At 39.4% G+C, this 24,096-nt stretch overlaps 1 protein-coding gene across 2 annotated transcripts in view; it reads left to right on the top strand.

Annotated features, from left to right (window-relative positions):
• IL18RAP (interleukin 18 receptor accessory protein) overlaps positions 1–20,538 on the top strand; it is a 57,346-nt gene extending 36,808 nt beyond the window's left edge. Inside the window, exons 6-10 of one of the 2 annotated variants that reach the window (XM_075200201.1) lie at positions 2,130–2,253; positions 5,805–5,953; positions 16,503–16,646; positions 17,319–17,507; positions 19,939–20,538. In XM_075200201.1, the coding sequence (XP_075056302.1) occupies positions 2,130–2,253; positions 5,805–5,953; positions 16,503–16,646; positions 17,319–17,507; positions 19,939–20,276 (944 nt within the window). In that variant the 3' untranslated portion in view covers positions 20,277–20,538. The remainder of the gene's footprint in view (positions 1–2,129; positions 2,254–5,804; positions 5,954–16,502; positions 16,647–17,318; positions 17,508–19,938) is intronic. The other variant, XM_075200202.1, reaches the window with a different exon arrangement.
• Positions 20,539–24,096: the final 3,558 nt, after the last annotated feature.

The raw sequence follows: 24,096 nt of genomic DNA, 5'->3' as shown, positions 1-24,096 counted from the left end.
CGTTGTGTGTTTCCATTCTTATAATTTTTTTTGGAAATTCTGAATTAATCACTTTTTGACCGGTAAAAAAGAGCTAGGGAGTAATATTATGCACAATATAATAGGGACTCTGCCCCTTCCTCTAGTCTACATGGAGTCCCTAAAATATATTACAGTTTGGCTATTTCTTTAACTGACTGATACCATTGGAACAAAGTGGCCCAATGGCCCTTCTCTGCAGTGAGCCGTGGGAGAAGGCACTGGTTGCACCATCTTAGTTTTGGCTCTGCATTAAAATGGTCTTCATAATGAGTCAATCAGTCAAACTAAGCTTTAAGCATTGCCTTTTAAATAGGCTTACAATTACTAGGGACTATGGTGACTGAAACATAGTATGGGTGACTTGCTGCCAATTCCTCTTGGTTTACTACAGTACCTGTTTGCTGGTTCCCTAGACAAATCAGTTGATTTGCCTAGGCCCCAATCAGCATATCAATTGGTTAATAAGATTATATCATCATCATCTATTTATATAGTGTCACAAATTCCACAGCGCTGTACAGAGAACACACTCATATCAGTCCCTGCCACATTGGAACTTACAGTCTAAATTCCCTAACACACACACACACACACACACACACACAGACAGAGACTAGGGTCCACTTGATAGCAGTCAATTAACCTACCAGTAGGTTTTTGGAGTGTGGGAGGAAACTCATGCAAACATGTTGAGAACATACAACTCCACACAGAAAAGGCCATGGTCAGAAATCGAACTCATGACCCCAGTGCTGTGAGGCAGAAGTGCTAACCACTAAGTCATCGTGCTGCCCAATATCCAGACTTGAGTTTTATTTATTTTATTTGTACATCCACACCTACCCAAGACAACATTTATTGTATTTATAAGCAGCAATGGAGCAAAGTAATGATTTTCTTGTGAAATTTCTCTACATTATGGTGTTTTGTTTACAGATATTAGATATTTTCATTATGAACCATTGTGTAAGTGGAGAATATTTTGCAAACAAATAATATTATTGTAAATATAGCAATGTTGGTTCTCAGCATATAAAATATAAGATACAAATGGACCATGTCATTGCACATCACACACATACATTAAATTCTGTGCCTGTGGGGCTCATATAGAGGCGGACACATATATGCCTTTGGCCTTTTTTGGTATACTTAGGAAAAGACACAAGTAAGAAAGTGTACTTGTATCCGTATGTAGAGTTGGATGCATCTTGTGATGCGAACAACTCAAAAATATTTTTACTTACGCCTGATGGAATTGTAGGACATGCATGCTTTAGGCCTATATTTTATTACTCTATTAATATAGAAGTGCCATTATCCATTTGTACACAATCTAATAATGTAGTAAAACGTTTACAAATAGGGTAATACCGTCAGATATACAAGAGATAATGTCTTATTAATAAAAGAGAAAGTTGCATTTACTACATTAAAAATATAACTACAACATTTCCAAATCCGTTGTTTATCCCTTTTAAATGGAGATAGTCTTTCCTTCAGCAGTCTGTGTGGAAATTACAATTAAGTAATGCAAATAGATGGCTGTTGAATAATCTAATTGATTTATTCTTATAGTATAGTTGTAATGATAAGGTTTTCAGTGCTATCAGGTGGAAAAGTCAAACTGAAATAAGGCAGTCAGAAGTGGCTACTTAGTACTACTGATAGTCGTCATCATCATTGCAGTGTATATTTGCACCAGGCCTCCAGCATCCACAAGACATATGCCTCCAATACTGTGTATCTGCCTATGCATCCACATGTAATTAATTACATGTCCATGCTCTTACTGTACGCAGCCTATGTTTGCTAAACCTGTCCAGGCATAGAGATCTGTAGGTTGCAGTTACAGAAAAATCTTGGTGTGCATGTACATTAAAAAAAATGTCTAACTTGCGCATAAAAGGAGATACATCCACGCTAAATGAGCTCTTGTCTAAATATTCTTATTAAAACTTAGTGAACCAGTGAAACATATTGTGGGATCCTTATTTATTTGCCCATGCAATAGATCAATATAAATGGGTCTGGGAATAGAAAAATATGGGTTTATACTTTAAAAAGTGAAGATTATGTTAATTTTGTGTCTGTTTTTATCTGAACAGGAAAACCCCTTAACCTAACTTGTAGAATTTTATTTCGATTTGAAAGATATTTTAACCCACTTATTACATGGACATTGCTGTATCCTAATTCCAAAGAAGAACGTTTTGGAAGAGGAGACCTTTGGTAAGAGAAAATATGTTTTTAATAGGGATTTTGTCATCTGACATTATCCAATTGCATGTGATGCAGATAACAGCGGTGTTTCCATTTCCATTGTAAGAAAGCGTTTTTCCATTATTCACCTATTTAAAAAGCGTGTGCAGATGTCCTTCACCAATTTAACCTACTTATAAAGCATCAATGTGGCATAACAAATGCACTTGCTCCAACTAGTATTATGCATTATTATTTCTGCAAGGAAACTGCTATCATTTAGAGGTGTAATGTAAGTCAACAGATAAGCTTTATGGGCCTGATTCATTAAGGATCTTAACTTGAGAAACTTCTTATTTCAGTCTCCGGGATAAAACCATGTTACAATGCAAGGGGTGCAAATTAGTATTCTTTTTTGCACATAAGTTAGATACTGCCTGTTTTTTCACGTAGCACACAACTACTTGATAGCTTATTTGTACACTGAAATTTAAAGTTGATATTTGTGGGCTATTTGAAAAAACAGGCAGTATCTAACTTATGTGCAAAACAGAATACTAATTTGCACCCCTTGCATTATGACATGGTTTTGTCCAGGAGACTGAAATAAGAAGTTTCTCAAGTTAAGACCCTTAATGAATCAGGCCCTATGAGTATAAGTAAAAATAATTTCCATGCAGTGGGTTATTTTTTATTGATAATAATCAATTATTTTACTTTACCTTACACAGTATTTTGTGTTGACATGAACACAGGATATTTATAATGAATTTACACATCCAAATTGCTACTAAATTACTACCTTTTTATGTATTACAACTCCTTCACATGTGCTGCATTTTAAAAACACATGTGTCACAAACGTACTGTATGTCATATAACAAATCTTTCTTCATTAAAAGCCATATTAACAACACCACAATACCACAACCTATTAGTTGAACACTCATTAACCAATGCTATGTATGTATATTGCAGCAGGAACGCTATAGTAGTAGAAATTCTATAATATATTATGATGTTGTATTAAACTACACTCATATTTAATTATATTAGATTATAACATAAACGTAATAAACATGTGAATTTGATAATACTTACATTACTTTGCTTTATTTCACCAGTTTCAATGGCATGTATTTGCCATTATCAATGTTATGCCACTGCCCTATTTTCATCCTATAAAGACTTTTCATACACCCTTAAAAACATACTAGTAGGTTAATTGGCTGCTATCAAAATTGACCCTAGTCTGTGTTTCTGTATGTATGTGTGTGTGTTAGAGAATTTAGACTATAAGCTACAATGGGGCAGGGACTGATGTGAGTGACAAACATTCTCTGTCCAGCGATGCGGAAATAGTGGCGCTATATAAATGATGATGATGATGCATATCAGCAGGGCCGCCGAGAGGGGGGGGAGTGGGTACTAATTACCCGGGCCAGGGCATGCCATGGGGCCCATGCCGGGCCCTCGCACCAACGATTTTTTTTTTTTGATTTTTTTTTCAACACAATTTTTTTTTTCTGTGGCACGGCAGGGCTCGGTCATTGGTGGGGGGAGCAGGGTAGTTAAAAAAAATATATATATACTCACGTGATCGCGGCGCCGGCGTCCCTCCTCTCTGCTCCCCTCTGCTCCATTCAGACTGAATGCCGGGCGTTACATCATGTCACGCCCGGCATTCAGTCTAAATGGAGCAGAGAAGACCAAGAAAGAAGAGAGAAGCAAAGGTAAAGGTAAGTAAAGGGAGGAAAATGGGGGGGATAAAAAATGAGGGGGGGGCATGGCACAGAGGGGTTAAAAAACGAGGGGGGGCATGGCACAGAGGGGTTAAAAAATAGGGGGGGCTTTGCACAAAGGGGTTAAAAAACCAGGGGGGGCATGGCACAGAGGAATAAAAAATGGGGGGGGCATGGCACAGAGGGGTTAAAAAATGAGGGGGCATGGCACAGAGGGGTTAAAAATGGGTGGGGCATGGCACAGAGCGGTTAAAAAATGGGAGGGGGGACAGCATGACACAGAGGGGTTAAAAAACGGGGGGGGGGGGCATGGCACATGGGGGTTAAAAAACAAGGGGGGGCATGGCACAGAGGGGTTAAAAAATGGGGGGGGAACATAACAAAGGGGTTAAATAAACGGGGGGGCTTGGCACAGTGGGGTTAAAAAACAGGGGAGGCAGCATTGCACAGTGGGGTTAAAAAACGGGGGGGGCAGCATGGCACAGTGGGATTAAAAAGGGGGAGGCATAGCACAGTGGGATTGAAAAAGGGGGGAGCAGCATAGTATAGTGTGATGAAGGGGAGCCAGGTGAAGGGGGCAAAAGCAGCATGGAGGGCGCAGTGTGATCATAAGGCATGGCGATGATGAAGGGGCACATTATTGTAATGTTGGAGCTGGAGGAAGGCCTAATTATTAATCGTGGGTGGTATTGATTTAACGCCAGGGTTGTTTGGAATTATCTAAATGTAGCCATATTTTTCCAAATAGGGCTCCCAGCATTCCAGGATCCAGACAAGCCGCAACTAAAGAAACATGCAGCCACAGGTGGTGAAACTGAGAAGAACAGGTAGGAGAGAGCAGGACAGTATGGGAAATGTTGTGATTCTAGTAGGGACAATGGCAATTTTTGGTGAGTGTTGTGCCCAATGTAAGGTGCAGGCCAAGACTGAACTCTTTGTGTACACACTGCATTCTTTGTATACTACACTGTGGTGCTAGATGTCCTGAAAGTCAGGAGTGCTTGGACATATGCGACGCTACGGCGTATTCAGAGCCTAGTGATTTTGATCTGCTAGCCATGCCCCAATGGCGCATTTGCCACGCCCCCAAATGCATGACCACCCCTCCGAAAATTTTTGCGCCGCCGTATTTTTAGCATACTCGACTATAAGGGGGGTCCCATGAATTTGTTGTACTGGGGCCCTGAATTCCTCTTGGCAGCCCTGCATATCAGAACACTATTTGGGCGTATGATACTACATGGCAGCATGCCATTCATTTACTGGACAGTCTTATCATGATGAAGATGAGCACACCTGTTTGTAGTAGCTGCTTACCCAGTGGCATTGTGTTTGCATCGCAAAGCCTAATTGCTAGCCACATTTGAAAATGCATGTTAACACTATGCATTTGATGTGCAGTTCACATGAGGTATTTCTGCAGGTGATATGCACTTAACACATTTACATTCATTTGCAAAAGCAGAGAAATAATGAATACAAAATAAGAGAAATAATCAATAGCTCATTCACAACAAATTGAATTCTTGTATGTGTGCTCTGTAAATTAAAAATAAGTAAAAGCATGCAACATAGTTCCCCCTACAAATTCCTCAACCAGTGTCACCCTGGGCTGGTTCCACAAAAGAAGGATGACAGGTGTGGGGTCCCCCTGCTAGAAAGGAAACAAGTCCCAATCTGGTCTCCACTATTAACAGAGAAACCCCACACTGTGGTTCTCCCTGTCGTACTGAAACTAGCATACTGTGATTAACCATCCAGAATCATAATGCCTTATTATTTTGCATATTTTATAAAAATAGTGCTGCTGATAACATTTCATTTTGTTTTTGTTCCAAGTACTACACATTTTGAAGGAAATGATTGCTTCTTCACAATCACTCTGAATAAAGTAACAATGAATGACTTCAAAGCAACATTTTACTGCCATGCTCAGAATTCTGTGGGTAATGCTTCAACAATGGTTAAGTTATCAAGAAAAGAAAGAGGTAATCAAATAATGTTAATGATAATTGGAAACATGTGTGTGTATCATAAGGAGTAATATATTCAGGCCCTTACTGTAGAATATTATGCACATTAGAAGTTAGTTTAGAGTTCAATGGTCTGTATATGACCAGTATGCAAATGACAGGTTGTCTGCATCCAGTTGAGGTTATTGAAATCAGTTGCAAAAGTTTCTATGTCATGTAACCTCTACTGCATTTGCATTTGTAGTCAGCACATCACAGTGCATGGTTGTTACCTAATTAACATAACTATTCAATATGAGCCTTCCTGTTTCTAATAAAAGATGACAATGAATAAGTAATATCCAGTACATAAACATAAGAAACTGTTCTCCATGAGATCAACCAACGTTTTAGATAGCATATATAAAGAGCATCCCACAGTTGATAAAACAACATAAGTTACAAAATAGTTTTTTGGATTATGTCTTGTATGCAGGCCCGGCGCTCCCATTAGGCAAGGTTAGGCAATTGCCTAGGACGCCGGGACCTGCAGGGCGCCTCGAAATGAAAAAAAACGGAAATCCACGGGGAGGAGAGGAGGGAAGGGGCTATTGAATCTTACCTGCATAAAGCTGCTCCTCTCTGCTCTGTCTTCTCCCCTCCGCTCACTGACAGTGACAGGCTGTGATGATGATGTCATCATCACGGCCCGACAGTGTCTGTGAGTGGAGGGGAGAAGACAGAGCAGAGAGGAGCAGCTTCATGCAGGTAAGTTAAAGAAAGACATAGGGAGGGGTGGGGAGGAGAGCTGAGGGGAGGGAAGTGCAGCGGCGATTTTTAAAGGGGGACGGACGGCGATTTTCACACGGGGGGGGCGGCAATTTTCAGACTGTGCCTAGGGCGCCAAGGACCCTAGCACCGGCGCTGCTTGTATGTAAAAACAACGCGATCAGAAATGCAAATTTAGAGTGTGACAGGATAGGCTTTATACACCACTCTCTTGAGGGGTTAGTATTACAGATTTGTCTGGGGTTCCTCTTATCTCTACTATTACTGACAACTCCTACTGGTGCTTGGCCATAAGACACTCAATGACTGTAAGTGTCAATTGTGAATTGCTGCAGTGCTCCCAGACTGTTTCACCAGGAGCTGTAAATGTTTCTCTGTGGTGTGTGTAGCTGTTGCAGCACCTGTTTGCTGGTGAATATAGCTGGTTCCTTCTTACTTCTTACTTTTGTTCAGGATTGATATGTAACGGGCAGATTGTTGACTTAGGACACTGAATTCAACACAGGACATCTGGAGGGTGAGTTAGAGTGTTCGTTCTTACCTGTAGGTCACAGGGATACAGCAGGCTTAGGTGTTCTATAGGAATATAGCAGGATCTCTGCAAATGTATTACTCTTCAATTGCTCTTTAAAGAGCTGTTACTCTTCTGGGATTGATTGTTCCCTGAAGAGAGCCACTTGGGTGGTATAGCGATCAGACACACCACGACTGGCCAAATCACTTAACCCTGAGAGGTGTAGTCGTGAGAAACAAAGATGAAGTCGATGGCTTGGGGATTGAAAAAAACAAAAAAATACAAAATAAATATTGGATAATCAGATTGCATTAAGAAGCTAAAGTTAATAATATTAACATTGCTTGTGCAAAGATTGGTACAAGTGAGGGCCTTATAAAGGCTGCATAAAGGTGAGATATCTTAATTCTAAATGAGTTGACCTTTTGCAAAGTGCTGATTGCAATCCATTTTAAAAAACGGATGTAAATGTTGATGGTGCACTATTGTGGAGGATCTTCACAGTCACACACAAAACCCATTTAAATGTAGTGGATTTCCAAACACATAAAACACAACAGCATCTCCTCCTTATGCACTGCCAAAACAGTTTCCTCCCCTGCCATAAATTAAAATGGCACTTGAGATACTGGACCACTCCTAGGTAGCGTTTGAGCAAGGGGGACAATCTAGAAGAGGAGGTAGAGTGCTCTGAGCCCATCAACCAGGACTAGATTTAACTTATCTAAAGGACAAGAATGTTCTGTTCTTGAGCAGTTCATTTCTCTTCTGGATAGACGTGAGGGCAGACCTCTCCTCTTGCAAACTGGAAATCTTTCAACACAGTGGCACAACAAATGGTTGGTATTAGGGTATTGTTCAGGGCTCAGGGAACAATAGGATGTCTAAACATTCTATTTTAATACAGTATTAATTACAGTATTATATATATATATATACATAGTATCCAGGTGCTTGGCACTCATAAATGACTTGTGTGCATTACCCTGTAGCCTTCCTCGGTACTTGTCACTTGTATGGATAGTATGATAAATCCAGGTGATGTGGCACTCAAGGATTTAAGACAAATTGTAGCTTGTATCAAAAGGGTGTATTTAATTCATCCCAACATTTACGTATACAACTTTCCTCAGACATGACATGATGTCCCTGAGGAAAGTTTGTACTGGAATGCTGGGTCCATCTCAGAACAACCGGAGAATGATTAGACTTTGGTCTAATATGTAGGCCACAAGAATTTACAGCAGGGTATGTAGTCGACAAAACAGGTTCTTGAAGCAAAGTGATGCTTTATTAGCTCAAGTAGTCCTAACAAGGACAGTTCAGTCACTAGTTGAAAGTACTAGTGACATCCAGCAAGGTACAGATGGTATGAACATTACATGCTCAAAGAGCCTACTTTTTATACAGTTCTGACATAACTCCTGGCAGGGGGATAACGCCGCCCCCTGATCCTCCCCGGCCCCAACACGTCTGAGTTATTTTTAGTATCAGGATACAATAAATTTTTAAAAACATGGATTTACATGAAATGCAAAGTTAAAAATATTTACACTACTCTGTTATATGCTAAAACTTGCTGCTTGCATTTTCTGAGGTGCAGCCACACCAGACAGGCAGTGACCCCCTGTTGCGTATACAGGCTTAACAGATGTGTTGGTCACTGAGTGATGAACATGGCTAATTAGCATGAGTTTAACTGTCTCTAGACAGTTTCAAAAACACATCCACTCCACTCTATTGCTAACTTGGGATTTCCCGAAGAAAAGTTACAGCCCCAAACAAGACATTTCCATACAAATCACATCCCAATGTAACACGATAAGTGCATTTGCAATTTTATACATTGGTGCCTGCACCACTAATTGAAATACATTTCTGCAATAAATTATTTCTACATGATCCAGATAATTTATTTATAAGTGATCCAACCACACATAGGTTAAGCGCCATCTCTAGGTCAATCCATGGTTTCTGATGAGGTAGGTCTCTCAATTGTGATAGGAGGCATGCCTCTTCATATTTGGCAAGGTTTGATAGGGCAAGAACATCTTCAGTATTTGCTAAGGATCATTGGTTTGTAGGCCATATGAGGGGTTTATTTTTTCAAATATAGGTGCTCATGATGATAAAGAGTTTGTCTACGACATTCTAAGGGATAAGAAAGGGGAATGTAAGAAATAGATACATCAGCTAGGTAATAGTATCATCATGAAAGTTTCTATTCTATGCAACCAGGAGACCTTGTAGCACATCCATGATTTGGTAAGGTTGGTGAGTTGAAACAACAAAAGTGAGAAGTTTACATCTACTATGTTATCTAGATTAGGAGTGATTTGTATGCATTAATAGGGAAGGACAGAAACCTTCCATGAATACTTGTTTCTAAGAAATTTTAATTTTCCACTAGGGACACTATTTGGGAGGGCATCAGATGTATTTAACTTGCAGAGGGAGGGCTTGCAATGAAGTTCAAATATCTCATGTAGCTATATCAGTGAAGTCTCTGGGTCAAAAATGAAAAGCAGCATATCATTCACAAATAAGAATAGTAGATGATACCCTTAAAGTTCAGTGAGAGTCTGATTTTTCAGCAAATGGTTCAATTGCTAAAATAATGGTAAGTGGAAAAAGGGGGAACCCCTGCCTAGTACCATGGGTAATTTTAAAACTGTCCAACAGGAAACCATTACTAAACATTTTAGCAGAGTATTGTATTCAAGATCGCATCTTGAACCTGAAATGGACCAAGACCTGTCTCATATACACTATATGGACAGAAGCATTTGGCCACAACTGTTAATTATTGAGGTGTTTCAATCAGACTCATTGCCAGAGGTGTATAAAATCAAGCACCTAGCTATGCAGTCTCCATTTGCAAACATTTGTGATACAAAATGGGTCGCTCTGAAGATCTCAGTGACTTCAAGGGTGGTACTGTGATAGGTTGCCACCTTTGCAATAAGACAGTTCCTAAAAATTCCATCTGTTCTGGATATTCCACAGTCAACTGGTCAAGTCGTATTATTAGAAAGTGGAAGTGTTTAGGAACAAGAGCAACTCAGCCTTGGAAGTAGAAGACCAGATAAAATCACAGAGAGGAGTCAACAACTGCTAAGACACAAGGTGCGTAAAAGTAGACAACGTTCTGCTGATTCCATAGCTGAAGAGTACTGAACTTCCACTAACAATAATGTACACACAAAAACTGTGTGGCGGGAGTTTAATGGAATGGGTTTCCATGGCCGAGCAGCTGCACGCAAGCCTCACATCACCAAGACCAATGCCAAGCATTGAATGGAACTTTATAAATCACACAGACACTGGACTGTAAAGGAGTGGAAACGTGTTCTGTGGAGTGACGAATCACGCTTCTCTGTTTGGCAGTCAGATGAGCGAGTCTGGGTTTGGCGGATGCCAGGAGAACATTACCTGCCTGTCTGCATTATGCCAACTGTGAAGTTTGGTGGAGGAGGGATAACAGTATAGGGCTGTTTTTTGCAGGGTTTGGGCTAGGCCCCTTATCTACAGTGAAGGGCAATCTTTATGCTTCAGCATACCATGTCATTTTGAACAATGTTATGCTTCCAACTTTGTGGCAACAGTTTGGGGAAGGCCCTTTTCTATTCCAACATGACTGTGCCCCAGTGCACAAAGCAAGGACTACAAAGACATTGTTTGATGAGTTCAGTGTGGAAGATCTTGACTGGCCCCCACAGAGTCCTGACCCCAACCCCATCGAACACCTTTGGGATGAACTGGAACGGAGATTGCGAGCCAGACCTTCTCATCCAACATCAGTGCCTGACCCCTAGGATGCTCTACAGAATGAATGGGCACAAATTCCCACAGAAACTCTCGAACATCTTGTGGAAAGCCTTGATGAAGAGTGAAAGCTGTTATCGCTGCAAAGGGGGGATCAACTCCATATTAAAGTATATGTATTTGAATACAATGTCATTACAGTCCCTGTTGGTGTAATGGTCAAGCATCCAAATACTTTTGTCCATATAGTGTAATTGTTGAATAGCGGTGTTCTGCACACAGTGCATGTACCACCCCACAGGCATGTATAGCCAGCCCTGTATTTATTATTGGTGACAATTAAGATGCAATAATCTGGATACAATTACAAGTAAATAAAAAAATACAGCACTTTTACTTTTGTTCACTGAAAGATGATAAGTAAGACTAGCTGTATGCAGCTGTTCAATTATGCAAAGCCTCACTCATGTTCAACAGATAAGTACATGCCTACAATTATTTGGTTACTTTTCTGGCCTGTCTTACACATTTGCCCAAAATAGAAAATTTAAAATTAAAAAAATTGTTAAATGGCGCTCAAGCAGTTTGAGATTTTCTAATATATATATATATATATATATATATATATATATATCGGTTGAAATGGGGATTGTATACAGTGATATGTCACTTCTCCTACTGCCTTCAATGTCAGACTATCAAATTCCATTCACTTACATTCTCCTTACATTTTTCATTACCGCCACTTTTACATTTCTGAGTTTCTCATAGACTGCTGATCTCCTGGGATTTTTACACTCAACAGTCTCTAGAGAATGCAGAGATTGGTGTGCAAAACAAAAAACATACAAGGAGCGGTAGTTCTGTGAAAACGTCTCGTTAATAAGAGGGGTCAAGAGAGAGTGGTCGGACTGGTTCCAGCTGACAGAAGAGTAACAGTAACTCAAATAACCATACGATACAATAGTGGTATGCAGAAGAGCATCTGTAAATGCACAGTACATTGAACCTAGAAAATGGATGTGCTACAGCAGCAGAAGACCACACCAGGTTCCACTCCTGTCAGCTAAGAACAGGTAACTGAAGCTACAGTATAATATATATATATATATATATATATATATATATATATATATATATATATATATATATATATATATTAGAGATTCTCAGGCTTGGTTCACTGAGAACCAAACACACCCGAACCTAGCAGATCGCGCGCCCCTCGGAATTGAAAATGAGGCAAAACGTCATTGCTACGTTGTTGGATCTCACGAGTTTTGGATTCAATAAGTACCACCCTCCATGGCAATACAGCGCCATTTCACAGTGGGACACAGACAGGGTAGCACAGTTCTTGGCAGTCTGTAGAGCAGTTGGGCAGAGTCATAGGTAGAATAGAAAGAGGAGGGGTAGCAGTGTTCTTCAAAGTCCCCAGTGACTCTCAGGAGTGCTCCATTGCTCCATTGCTAATTGTCATTGCTGAAATAGAATTAATAGGTCTGGCAGGCTTGGTCTTCTGAATTTGCAGTCAAATTGTACGGTGTTATATAGGTTACACACAAAGAGGAGAGCTCCATTGCTCTATAGCTAGTTGTCATTGCTGAAATAGAAATGCTAGGGCTGGCAGGCTTGGTGTAAATCTGCAGTCACATTGTACTGTGTTGTATAGGTAACATACAAAGAGGAGAGCTCCATTGCTCCATTGCTAATTGTCATTGCTGAAATAGAAATAATAGGGCTGGCAATCTTGGTCTAAATCTGCAGTTACATTTTACTGTACCATAGCTCACTCAGAAACAGGAGAGGTGACAGGGTTCTTAAAAGTCTCCAGTGACATTCTACAGTGCCATAGTTCATATCGAAATGGGAGGGGTGGCATAGTTCTTGTCACTCTCCAGTCTCAGTCACGATGATGCTAATCCCTCTACCTCATGTGCTAAAGTCTATGTTCAAGTGCATAGCGGTTTTAAGTCAGGGAAACAAAAATGTAAATAAAAAGTTTGTACCTTTTTAAAGAAAAAAAACACCTCTTTAATAAAGGTGAAAGTTTACTGTAGAAAAACATAAAATTGCCAACATGCCATTCTACCCAAAATATTACCAAGCATACCCGCATCAGATAGCTCCCTTCTCTCAGCTAGATCTCAGCACCTACAATCTACACTGTCATAATTTTAACCCTCATCAGTGTGTACATCATCCTCAAACAATACTAATTCATCTCCGCTGGAATCCACCATCACAGAAGTCGGTGTACTTTGATGTAATTGCCGGTAATGGCCTTCCTCATGGAATTTGTATTTCATTTTACGGAAGAGCTGTCACGATTTTTGGGCAATACTTTTAGACCACACCAAAGGTCAAAATGTTGTACAGACTCATCTGCATCACCACTGGGTGTCTTGGGAAAGCTAAGTTTTTTCCTAGCAGCAATTTCCAGAGAAACTGAAGGACCAGACGTCATTGTGTCATTTACCACTTGAGCTGTCAGCTTGCTGACCAGGAACTCATTGCATCTCTTGAGATCTGGGTCAGTTGGAAAGAAAGAAAAGACATAGCTTTTAAACCTGGGATCAAGCACAGTTCCCAAAATGTAATGATCCAATTTCAAGATGTTGATAACTCTTGGATCCTGATGAAGCGAATAAAGTACTTAAACTACAAGTCCTACATAATTAGCAGAATTGCTTTGTTTCATTTCCTCCTTCAATTTCTCTTGCTGCTTTTCAAAAAGTCTAATTGGGGGAATCACTTGACTCAAGCTAAAGTACGTTCTCCCTAAATTCTATCCTTCTTGCAGCTGCTGCATTCTTCTACATGCTGTTGCAGAATCCCAAAAATGACCCTAAATATTTCGGGACACAGACAGCATCACCTGCATGTCATTGTCATTTTATAAAAAGTTCTATGCCACCCAGTTGATTGTGTGAGCAAAACAGGGAATGTGATGGAATTCCCCCTGCTGTAATGCTCTAACAATATTGGTGGCATTATCAGAACTCACATATCCTCAGGAGAGTCCAAGCAGAATAAGCCATGTGGCAATGACATCCCTTAGTTTTTCAAACAGGTTGTCAGCGGTATTACCTCTGACCTGTGTCTTGTCTCGTCTCTGATAACCCCCTCTCACTCCCACCTTCAAGACTTTTCCCGTGCTGCTCCCCACTTATGGAATTCCCTACCATGCTCAATCAGACTTTCCCACAGCCTTCAAAAATTTAGATGCTCTTTGAAAACCAATCTATTTTTTAGAGGTGACCTTATCCTCGATAACACTATTTACACTAATGCATCCTCACAACTATCCCAATCTCCACTCTGAGCCACACTCGCTCCTCTTGTTTTAGCTGTGCCCTCTTTCCTTTAGAATGTTAGCTCTCTAATGAGCAGGATCCTCCATACCCTTTGTTTTCATGTCTCCATTCATTTTTTCTGCCTTGTCTGTTCTTGTTTTACATTTGTTTTGTTTTATGTATGTCCTTGTCTTTCCTACTGTACGGCGCTGTGGAGCACTGTGGTGCCTGGCAAATCTACGATAATAATAATAATAATATGCCTCTTAGTGAAGCAGATGGTACACAGAGTAGCCTGCCTCTGAAAAATGTGACGTACTTGGGTACATGCTGCTAAATGCTGCTGCTGTTCCTGCTGGTGGAGGCGAATAAACCAACCTAGTGGGCTGTCACATTTATATATTCTTTAGTTTGCCCAGTTTCACTTGTCCACATATCTGTGGTTAAGTGTACAGTGGGTAGAATGACATTTTGTAGCCCAATAAATACATTTTTACGAACCTTCTGGTAGAAGAAGGTGAGGAATAGCTTTTCTAGTAAAATGGTGTTGTGATGGAATTTGGTAATGGGGACACAAGTCCTCAAGTAATTGTCTAACACCAGCTGCATTAATATTGGATATTGGATGCAGGTGTAATACTAGCATAGTCGCCATGGCATCTGTAATCCACTTTGCGCCTGGGTGACAGCTTTCATACTTGCTAAGAATTGTTAAACAGTCAATTGTTGTAAACTACTAGTAGTCTTCTTCTTGGTCTGCTTCTGGGTTGAAGATCCTCCCCCAGCAGCAGCAGAGGGACTAACTCTCAAGGATTCTTCTGAGGAGTCCTGGATAGGGGAGTCATCTTGCATTAGCAACTTGTATGCAGGACTAACTCTGATCACTTGTGAGGATATTAATGATGAAGGTGTTGGGGGTGTAGATTGCAGGTGCTGGGATCTAGTTGAGAGAAGGGAGGTAGTGATGCTGGACTGCTTGTTGTTATTTATTTAGCATAAGTTTCTGATTTTCCCAAGAGCTTTCCATGAACTCGCTTCAAATGGCATAACATGGATGAGGATCCTAGATGGTTAAGGTCCTTACCTCTACTGTCTGTGGCTTTACAATGCTACGAATGGCTAGACAACTGTTGTCAGAATTTGGGTAAAAATAATTCCACACATAAGAGGTGGGTTTTTTGGTCTTATGCCCTGCATGACAATGGCCTACTTATCACTGGAATGAACTGCTGCAGTCTTTATTTGAAAGTGTATGAAAATAATATTGTGACCTGTGAGGTGGTCAAAATTGACCGTAAATGACTCGAAATTAGTGTTATTGAAGTCAATTATAATGTAGGAACAAAAAACGAGCATAATTATGTGATTTTATCATATTTTAGCTATTTTTCGAAAGAATCCAGATACAAAACCAAAAACCAAAAACACACCACACAAGGGCAGTTTTGGAAAAGCCAAAACACGAAGTTATTCCAGATCCAAAACCAAAACCAGAACACGGGGGTCAGTGAACATGTCTAATATATATATATATATATATATATATATATATATATATATATATATATATATATTATACATACATAGTAGTGTGAACAGAACAGCTATTATGAAGGAGACCACTCCCCTATACACTTGAATATGGCAGAAAAATATATAAAATTAAAAACCAGACCTGTAGTCATTTAAAATAATTGCAGCAATATGCAAATATGTAACAGAATCCATTGTTCTTACAATGCAACAGTAGCTTTGTATGAATTAGTCAAAGCATCAATTTAGAAGAGATTTTTAGTGTGAATGTAAATGTGTTTAAGCAAAACTTATAAAACTTATATGATAACATGAAATTACAAGATTAAACAAAATAAGGTGTTTGTTGTTTGGGAGTCAATGCACATCCTGCTTGTGGTGAGCTATACAATTTTTTGCATGACACATACACATTATCATCCTCGTCATCATCATCAGTTATTTGATGATGATGATGATATACATCGCAAAATTTGTGGATTCTAGATATTTTGCAAGCAAACTGTTTGCTTTGTCCCAGTTTTGTCATTTGAGACTAAATTGATATATGTGGTAATCATTACAACCCCATATCAGTATTAACCATTACAATCCTTCTATAGTGATCACAGCATAGCCATTGACTGTATATACTTGCAATAATTTTTTTTCTCTTTATGTACTTGTATCTCCCTATTTGTTCCAACAGACTTTGTATTCCTGGTATATGTATTGTGTGCGACAGTGCTATTGCTGCTGCTCTTGCTGGCAGGAAGTGGAATGGTGTACTTAAATTGGATTGAAATAGTGTTGTTTTACCGGAATTACCTATCAAATGATGAGACTATTGGAGGTAAGAACATTACCAAATCATAGAATATGTTCAGTAAAATACATCAGAAGCATTATTAGTGTTGTAATACACAGCAATGGTCAATCCACACTAATATTTTGGTATTTAATCTCTGTATAAATTATGAATTCTAAATTCAGAATGTGGAAATTATACAGTATACAAAATCCCATGTGAAGGCTCACTTGAAGTCCTTTGTCCATGTCCTATCCATTTGATGCACTACAATGGCAGGACAGAAATAGAACTCCCCGATATTTCTTTTTACACCCTCATACATTGATGCAGGAGGAGACAATAGTAATGCTTCATTCGCTGACCAATCACTGTGCTGTTCCTCCTGCATCAAAGAGAAAAACGTGGTGGCTGTTGACAGGCACCTGCAAGGGAGGGGGGTTGTAGGTAAGTACTGGCATGCAGCTGAGTCACAAAGGTGTAACTTGTGTCTGGAACAGCTAGCTACAAAGTGGTCACAAGCAGCATCTGCTTCTGGAACAACCCTGCCCCAGAGCAACAAGTTAATAATGGTATGCCATATTATTAATCTGTTAAAATATAGGAGATGCTTTGTGTGTTCACTTTTAATTTTTAAGAGTTAAACATTATTATTGTTGCAATATACAAATAATGGTCACATATATGATTCACATTATTAACATTATTTTTCATTAGATGACAAGGAATTTGATGCCTTTATTTCATATGCAACACATAACTCTGAGTTCAGTGAGGAAACTAGAGAAAACTATTGTAAAAGTTATGATGAAGAACAATTTGCAACACAAATGCTACCAAATGTGTTGGAGAACAATTATAATTATAAACTCTGTATCCTTGAAAGAGACATTTTGCCAGGAGGAGGTGAGCAAACGCTTATTAAGTTTATTTTATGTAATGTCATATTGATTGCTTTTAAGGATGTAAGCTCAGCATGTTCAACTACTATTTGTAGAAATATGAAAGTTGGTCTCAATTTTGAACTATTTATTCATGCTTTGTCTTCTTGTACTCATATCTTTGCACACTTCTGCCTATTTTAACCCTTTAATAACTGGGAATCCAAGTTACACTGAATGTATCAGTGCTCATAAGCATTAGGAAACCTGAGATAGATCGCCCCCTAAAATACCAAGTGCTTCTTTTTTCAAGCTAATCCCTGATGTCACAATTGTGAAGTCGCATGATTTCCTGTGATTGATAGTGCTTCACCATTGAGCTGTACACAGCACTCACTTTGAGTGCCGTGTACAAAAATTGGTTGGCCAGAAGCCATAAGAAACTGTACCTGGCCACTTTACTGAAACCCGAAGTTTGCATTGACAAGTTCATTGACAGCTAGGTTCCAGCATGGGGCCATGTTCCACAGCATAACTGCCATAACCAGCTGTTATTTAGAGACCAGATGCCATCAAAGTAAACTATTTAGACAATGGTAAGGAAGGGTATATGCATGCATGCAAAAATTAGCAGAATAAGATCGAACAGCTAATTCTTTCTCCTTAGCATGAGTGGATCTGGCAAGACATGGACATGCCAGACTGAATTAAAAAAAAAGATTTGATTTTGCAGGACAAGATATTTTCTTCAATTTCAAAGGGTGTAGACTGTGCATAATTGGAGGCATTCCCAATCTACTGGAAACACAAGTCATTGTTGGGCTAGGTACACATCACTGCACTTTCAGCCGATTATCAGGCCAATAAGATGATAAATAACTGATTGGCCTGATATCACAGTTGTGTGTACCCTGGGAAGATGAACTTGAAAATCACGTTCAAAAATGGAACATTGTCACTCCAATTATGCAGTGTGTATGCACTCACCTCAGGACTGTCTGTCCTGTCCTCTCAGCGGCTCAGCTTAACAGCTCCCTGTCACTTCATTCAGAGGATTGATTACTGTGCATGCTGAACCTCCCTCTTTCCTGTAGACGGGATGTGTCTCCTTGTCCTTCTTTGCTGCAGCTAAACCGAAGAAAGTTGCTTCCAAGAAGTAATCGGGAGCCACACTTTCCCGTCCTCTACACCACAAAGTCTTTTTTCAGAGTCACCCACCTTCTCCAGAAAGAGCTGCATGTCCAATGTATCAGAGTGTCATATAAACCTCAGGTTAAAACAAGCTTATGTCTTGTCTGCTATAAAAGCATCGCAATTACACAGCTGACAGTAAGGTCACTTCATACAACCATTCGTGAGAGAGGCAGAGATTATCTAGATTCCGAGAAAGGGATATGTACACATTGTACCGCTGGGGGAGATGTTGAAAGTTTTTGGTCACATTATGCCCACTCTGAGTTGGGAGGATAGGTACACAGTGTAACGCTGGATGACACCTTGCAGAAATGGCCTCGGACTTCAGGAAAGCCTTTACCAGCTGCAGAGGGCTCTGTGTGAGCGCAATATCTGCTCAGGGATAGTGTAAGACCCCCACCTCAGCTTATTCCACCATTCTTTAACAGAGGGTAAGGTCTGTGTACCTCAGAACCAGTGTAGAGGCCCTCCCCCAGGAGCACATGACTTCAAAGTGCTTAACATGAGGAGATTCACTGGGGCATATTTATGTAGCACCACATAATATGAAAGATAGTTTTCAATCCTAACCAGTTTTGGATTGTCAGTGATTATCTATCCATTGTTATGTGAACATTTGATACAGGAACTATTTCATTATATAGAACAGTGGAAAAATGGGGGACCTGCATTGATGAAATTTAAAAATAATATGAAGCAATACTTTTTTGTTAGAGCGTATACTAAAATCTATCACTGTTTAATACAAATTGGCTTCCCATCTTTAAACCTTTTTTTTTTTTGCCCATTGTATAAATCAAATTTTAATCTTCATCACTCACAACACTTAAAAGTCAATATATGGTTTGCACATCAGCCTTTAAATTAATAAAGTGTAACAAACATCATGCATTGTGAATAGCTAGCTGCTTTACTGTCAAAACTGGATTCCCACTGGCTAACTTTTAGATAACATGACATTATGTCACATATCCATAGTGGCACATGTATTTGCATTTGTTATCACGTATCTGCTCTTTTTATGTCAGGTACGTGATACAGTAATACACCAGATTAGTTAGACCAGCACTGAAAGCAATGCAGACAGAGTGGTGGCCTCTCACTTTGCAGAATGTTATTATCATAAATGTCATCCTCAACAGACAAGGTCATCATTTTTAATTTTACTATTTAATAATTACTATTTATATAATGTGTTTTATATATGTATAGAGTAACTGAAGAACCCTGGTCTCATTTTGTTCCCATGTATTACTTTTTAGCCTATGTTGAAGATATTGCCAAGATCATTAAGAGAAGCAGGCGAGCTATTTTCATACTGTCTCAGAGATACATCACAGGTCCTAGCTTGTTTGAACTACAGGCGGCTATTACTTGCTCTGTGGAAAAAGAGGATCCCCTGAAACTCATTCTAATTAAGTTCAGTTCTTTTAAAGAGCCAGAGTCCATACCACATGTAGTAAAGAAAGCACTGAAAACTCTACCTATGGTCTCCTGGAAAGGGGACGTAGATGGCAAATTTGCTCAGAATACACAATTCTGGAATAGGGTCCGGTATTACATGCCAGTCAAAAAGAGCAAGAACAATGGAAAAATATGAATTCCTATGGACTAGTAAAATTGTACATCTTAGTGCAACCTCAGCAATCTACATCGAATATTTAGCAAAAAAGAATACTAAGAAAAGTATCTGTGTTGTTTATACAATTATGATATATTTGTAAACTGCTAACACTGAAATATATGCAGGCTGCAGGCCACTGTGTTTTACATGTTTAATGTCTTATTAATATGAAGGTACTGGCATTGCTAGGGCATGCATTCTACCTATATTATTTATAAACATTCATTCTCAAGCCAGCAGAGCCCTTGTGCTGCCAGTGCTGTATGCTATTGATCTCTATAAAAATGTCTTTTTTTTCCAATTGAAAATAAACTCTTTATTTAAAGAAGGTTCATTTTCTCTGAATATGCGGCATAACACAACCATACATTATTCTGCACAAAGAGACTTTCTCTTACCGTTCTGATTATTTGTACATATTAATATGTGTGGAATTATTGTTCTTTTGAGATAAGAGGAAATATCAGCCATATATTACAATGGGAAAGTGTCCCCACATGACCAAAATTTCATAAACTGTGTGTAGATGTTTTGTTGATTTTACCAACATGGGACAGTAGGAAAAAAGAGCGAGAGTGCAACAAAATTGCACTTTAAAAGTTAAATCCAACAGCACAACAAATTCTGAAGGGAAAAATACATTTGGTGTTTAAAACAACCCTTTTCAAGCCTGTTTAAAACAAGCAGTTCTAAACTGCTTGTTTTAAAAAGGTCTGGCACCAAACCACTTTGTCAGCAATCACTTTAATTATTATATTTTGATTGCTACCCATGCAGTGGAAGGCAAGTGTTTTTTTTTCTGGTTTTATGCCATATCTCTATATCTTATGTGACCATGCATTTATTGGTGTGCAATGGATTATGTTCTTTGAAGAAATCGAGGAACTAGGTGTTTTAGACATTAACATTAGACACATCATTAAAAGGGGGAAGCTAATTTATTGGCATGTGCCAGAAAAGCCTATTAAATGCGATTTTATGCTGATCATTCAAAATATAATGTAAACAAATGGACCTGTGCACACAATTTCACTTTCAGATAGATGCTGTCGAGAATGTTCATAAACATTGACGCTGGGTAAAATACAATGGAGTTTTATGAGAAGACTCATTAAGAACATTAAACACTATGTAGCAGGGAAGTTTTGAGGCTTGTTAATAAACATGCTTCTAAAGCTATATAAAAACAAGAATAAAGTTCAAGATTTTGTCTACATAGTTAACTAGCATTATTTTTCATTGCCCGTGTGCATGAACCTATAAATTGATTGAGCAACTTCCACTTCTGTGATGTTAGTTGAGAGGCATGTTTAGTATCAGTAGCTGACAGGGAACACTGGTGTTGTATTACCATTTGGAGGCTTTTTTGGGTACCTCTTGGTAAGTTATCTCTCAATTTAAAAACACATATATGTATGGCCCAAAAATAGGGAGTCTCATCGATTAGTGTTAGGACCAACCAATTAGCAGAAGCGCCTTTACCTGGCACATGGCTTACCATACATTTGCAAATTTGTGCAACTGAGAACTCTGCATTTTTATGTATAAGTAGAAATAGCAGCTCCTTTGCTGGTTATATAAGTGTACTGAGGGATTTCTCTCTGTATTTGTTCCTTTTGGATAACCCCACCCTTTCAAGCACCTGCCATGAACCTATACATTGATTGATTAAAAAAAGGTAGGGTGCAATAGTTATCTTATATAATGTAATGTGTGTAAATGATACGAATAATAAAAAAGAAATTGAAAAGGAACAGATAGAAAATGATCAGATAGATATTAAATAGAAAAAAAGACTCAGGACGCGTACAATGTATATAGAGCTCTTTTGGAATAGTTCACGTTACTGGAGTCAACTTTCAAAAAAACTAACTTCAGGAAAAAATAGGTATGTCTTATCTCATACGTCCCTACTGAGGTCTTCAATCATTTTTCCAGATGAGAACGCTGATGCGTGCAAACTTTTCCAGGTTTGTGGCATCTTCAGTATCACTGCATGTAGAGCGAGGAAATGAGGAAGTGGCTGACGTGGAACGCACGGCTACGTTGGCTGTGTAGTGTCAGAATTAGGGCTCCAAAGAACCTAAATCAAAGTCACTGTTGAGGCCATGGGGTATCAGTGTTTTCATCTGGTATATCCACTTTGTCTCTGTACGTGATATATTTGCTAAAAAGTCTCCTCCTCTCCAAAATTTCTCTATATGTTGAATCCCTATAAATTATAATTTTCTGGGGTTACATACCTGATTATTAATGAAATAATTGGAAACACTATGTGTTTTGAAACCTCTTCTAAAGTTTACCAAATGTTCAGCAATACTCACTTTTAAGGGGTGTTTGGTTCTTCCAATATATTGGAGGCCACACATACACTGCAACATATATACTACCCCTTCACTGCTTGAAATGAAATACAATAGCCCAATTATGGTTATAAGGTTAATTGAGGTGAAGCAATATATGTTATGAGAAATTTCCTTGCACCTTCTAATTTACAATACAGAAGGGGAAGTTGCTCAGTCAATTTATAGAAATGAACAGAGGTAGGGCACTCCCACTAGCAATAAGAATTCTGCACCTAATAAAATCAGAATAAATTAAAAAACGTAGGGCGCAATATTTATCTTATATAATGCAATGTGTCTAAATGATACGAATAATAAAAAAGAAATTTGAGTTACTGGAGTCAACTTTCAAAAAATCAACTTCAGGAAAAAATACCCTATACGTCCTCACTGAGGACTTCAATCATTTTTGCAAATGAGAACACAGATGCGTACAAACTTTTCCAGGCTTGATTATTTATGCAATGATTGGAAACAATATGTGTTTTCAAACCTCTTCTAATGTTTACCAAATGTTCAGCAATTCTCACTTTTAAGGTGCATTTGGTTCTTCCAATATATTGGAGGCCACACATGCACTCCAACATATAGATTACCCCTTCAGTATTACCACTAATATTTTGTTTAATCTCAAATTGTTTTCCATTGGCATTGGATTTAAATATGATCACTGGTTCTGCTGTATTCAGAGTATTGTTCTTACAGCCTTTGCAGTTAAGACAATATAGAGCCACTGATTCCGCAGCGCTGTACAGAGAACTCATTCACAACAGTCCCTGCCCCATTGGGGCTTACAGTCTAAATTCCTTAACATACACACACACACAGACAGAAAGAGACAGACAGGCAGACTAGGGTAAATTTGTTAGCAGCCAATTAACCTACCAGTATGTGGGAGGAAACCGGAGCACCCGGAGGAAACCCACGCAAACACGAGGGAGAACATACAAACTCCTCACAGATAAGGCCAAGGTTGGGAATTGAACTCATGACCCCAGTGCTATAAGGCAGAAGTTCTAACCACTATGCCACCATGCTGCCCCAAATAATGAAATCCTATTGTTTTTTTATTCCTCATTTGAGTCTTTAAGGGGGATCAGGGCCGGATTAACCCGAGGTCTAACTGGGCTATAGCCCAGGGGCCTAGGGCATCCAGGGGGCCCTTCAAAGTCCGCAGCAGCATTATTGATCGGTCCGGGGGCGGGGGCGCCCCCAGCCCGATCAATGCTGCTGAGCACTGTCAGTCCAGTCCTCCGTCCCCGGGGCTCAGTACTCTGCTTACTGAGGAGATCTTGCGAGTGAACTCTGGCGAGGCCTCCTCAGTAAGGAGCTTACAGCGCACCGGGGACGGAGGACTGGACTGACAGGTAAGCACTTTGGGGGGGGCCCTCACGGGGGACGGGGGCGGCGGGCGGCTCACAATGGGGGCCTCACGGGGGAATGGAGGCGCC

This window comes from Mixophyes fleayi, chromosome 2 (genome assembly GCF_038048845.1).
Source record: "Mixophyes fleayi isolate aMixFle1 chromosome 2, aMixFle1.hap1, whole genome shotgun sequence".
Classification (NCBI taxonomy): Eukaryota; Metazoa; Chordata; class Amphibia; order Anura; family Limnodynastidae; genus Mixophyes; species Mixophyes fleayi.
This window is presented reverse-complemented; position numbering and strand designations above follow the sequence as displayed.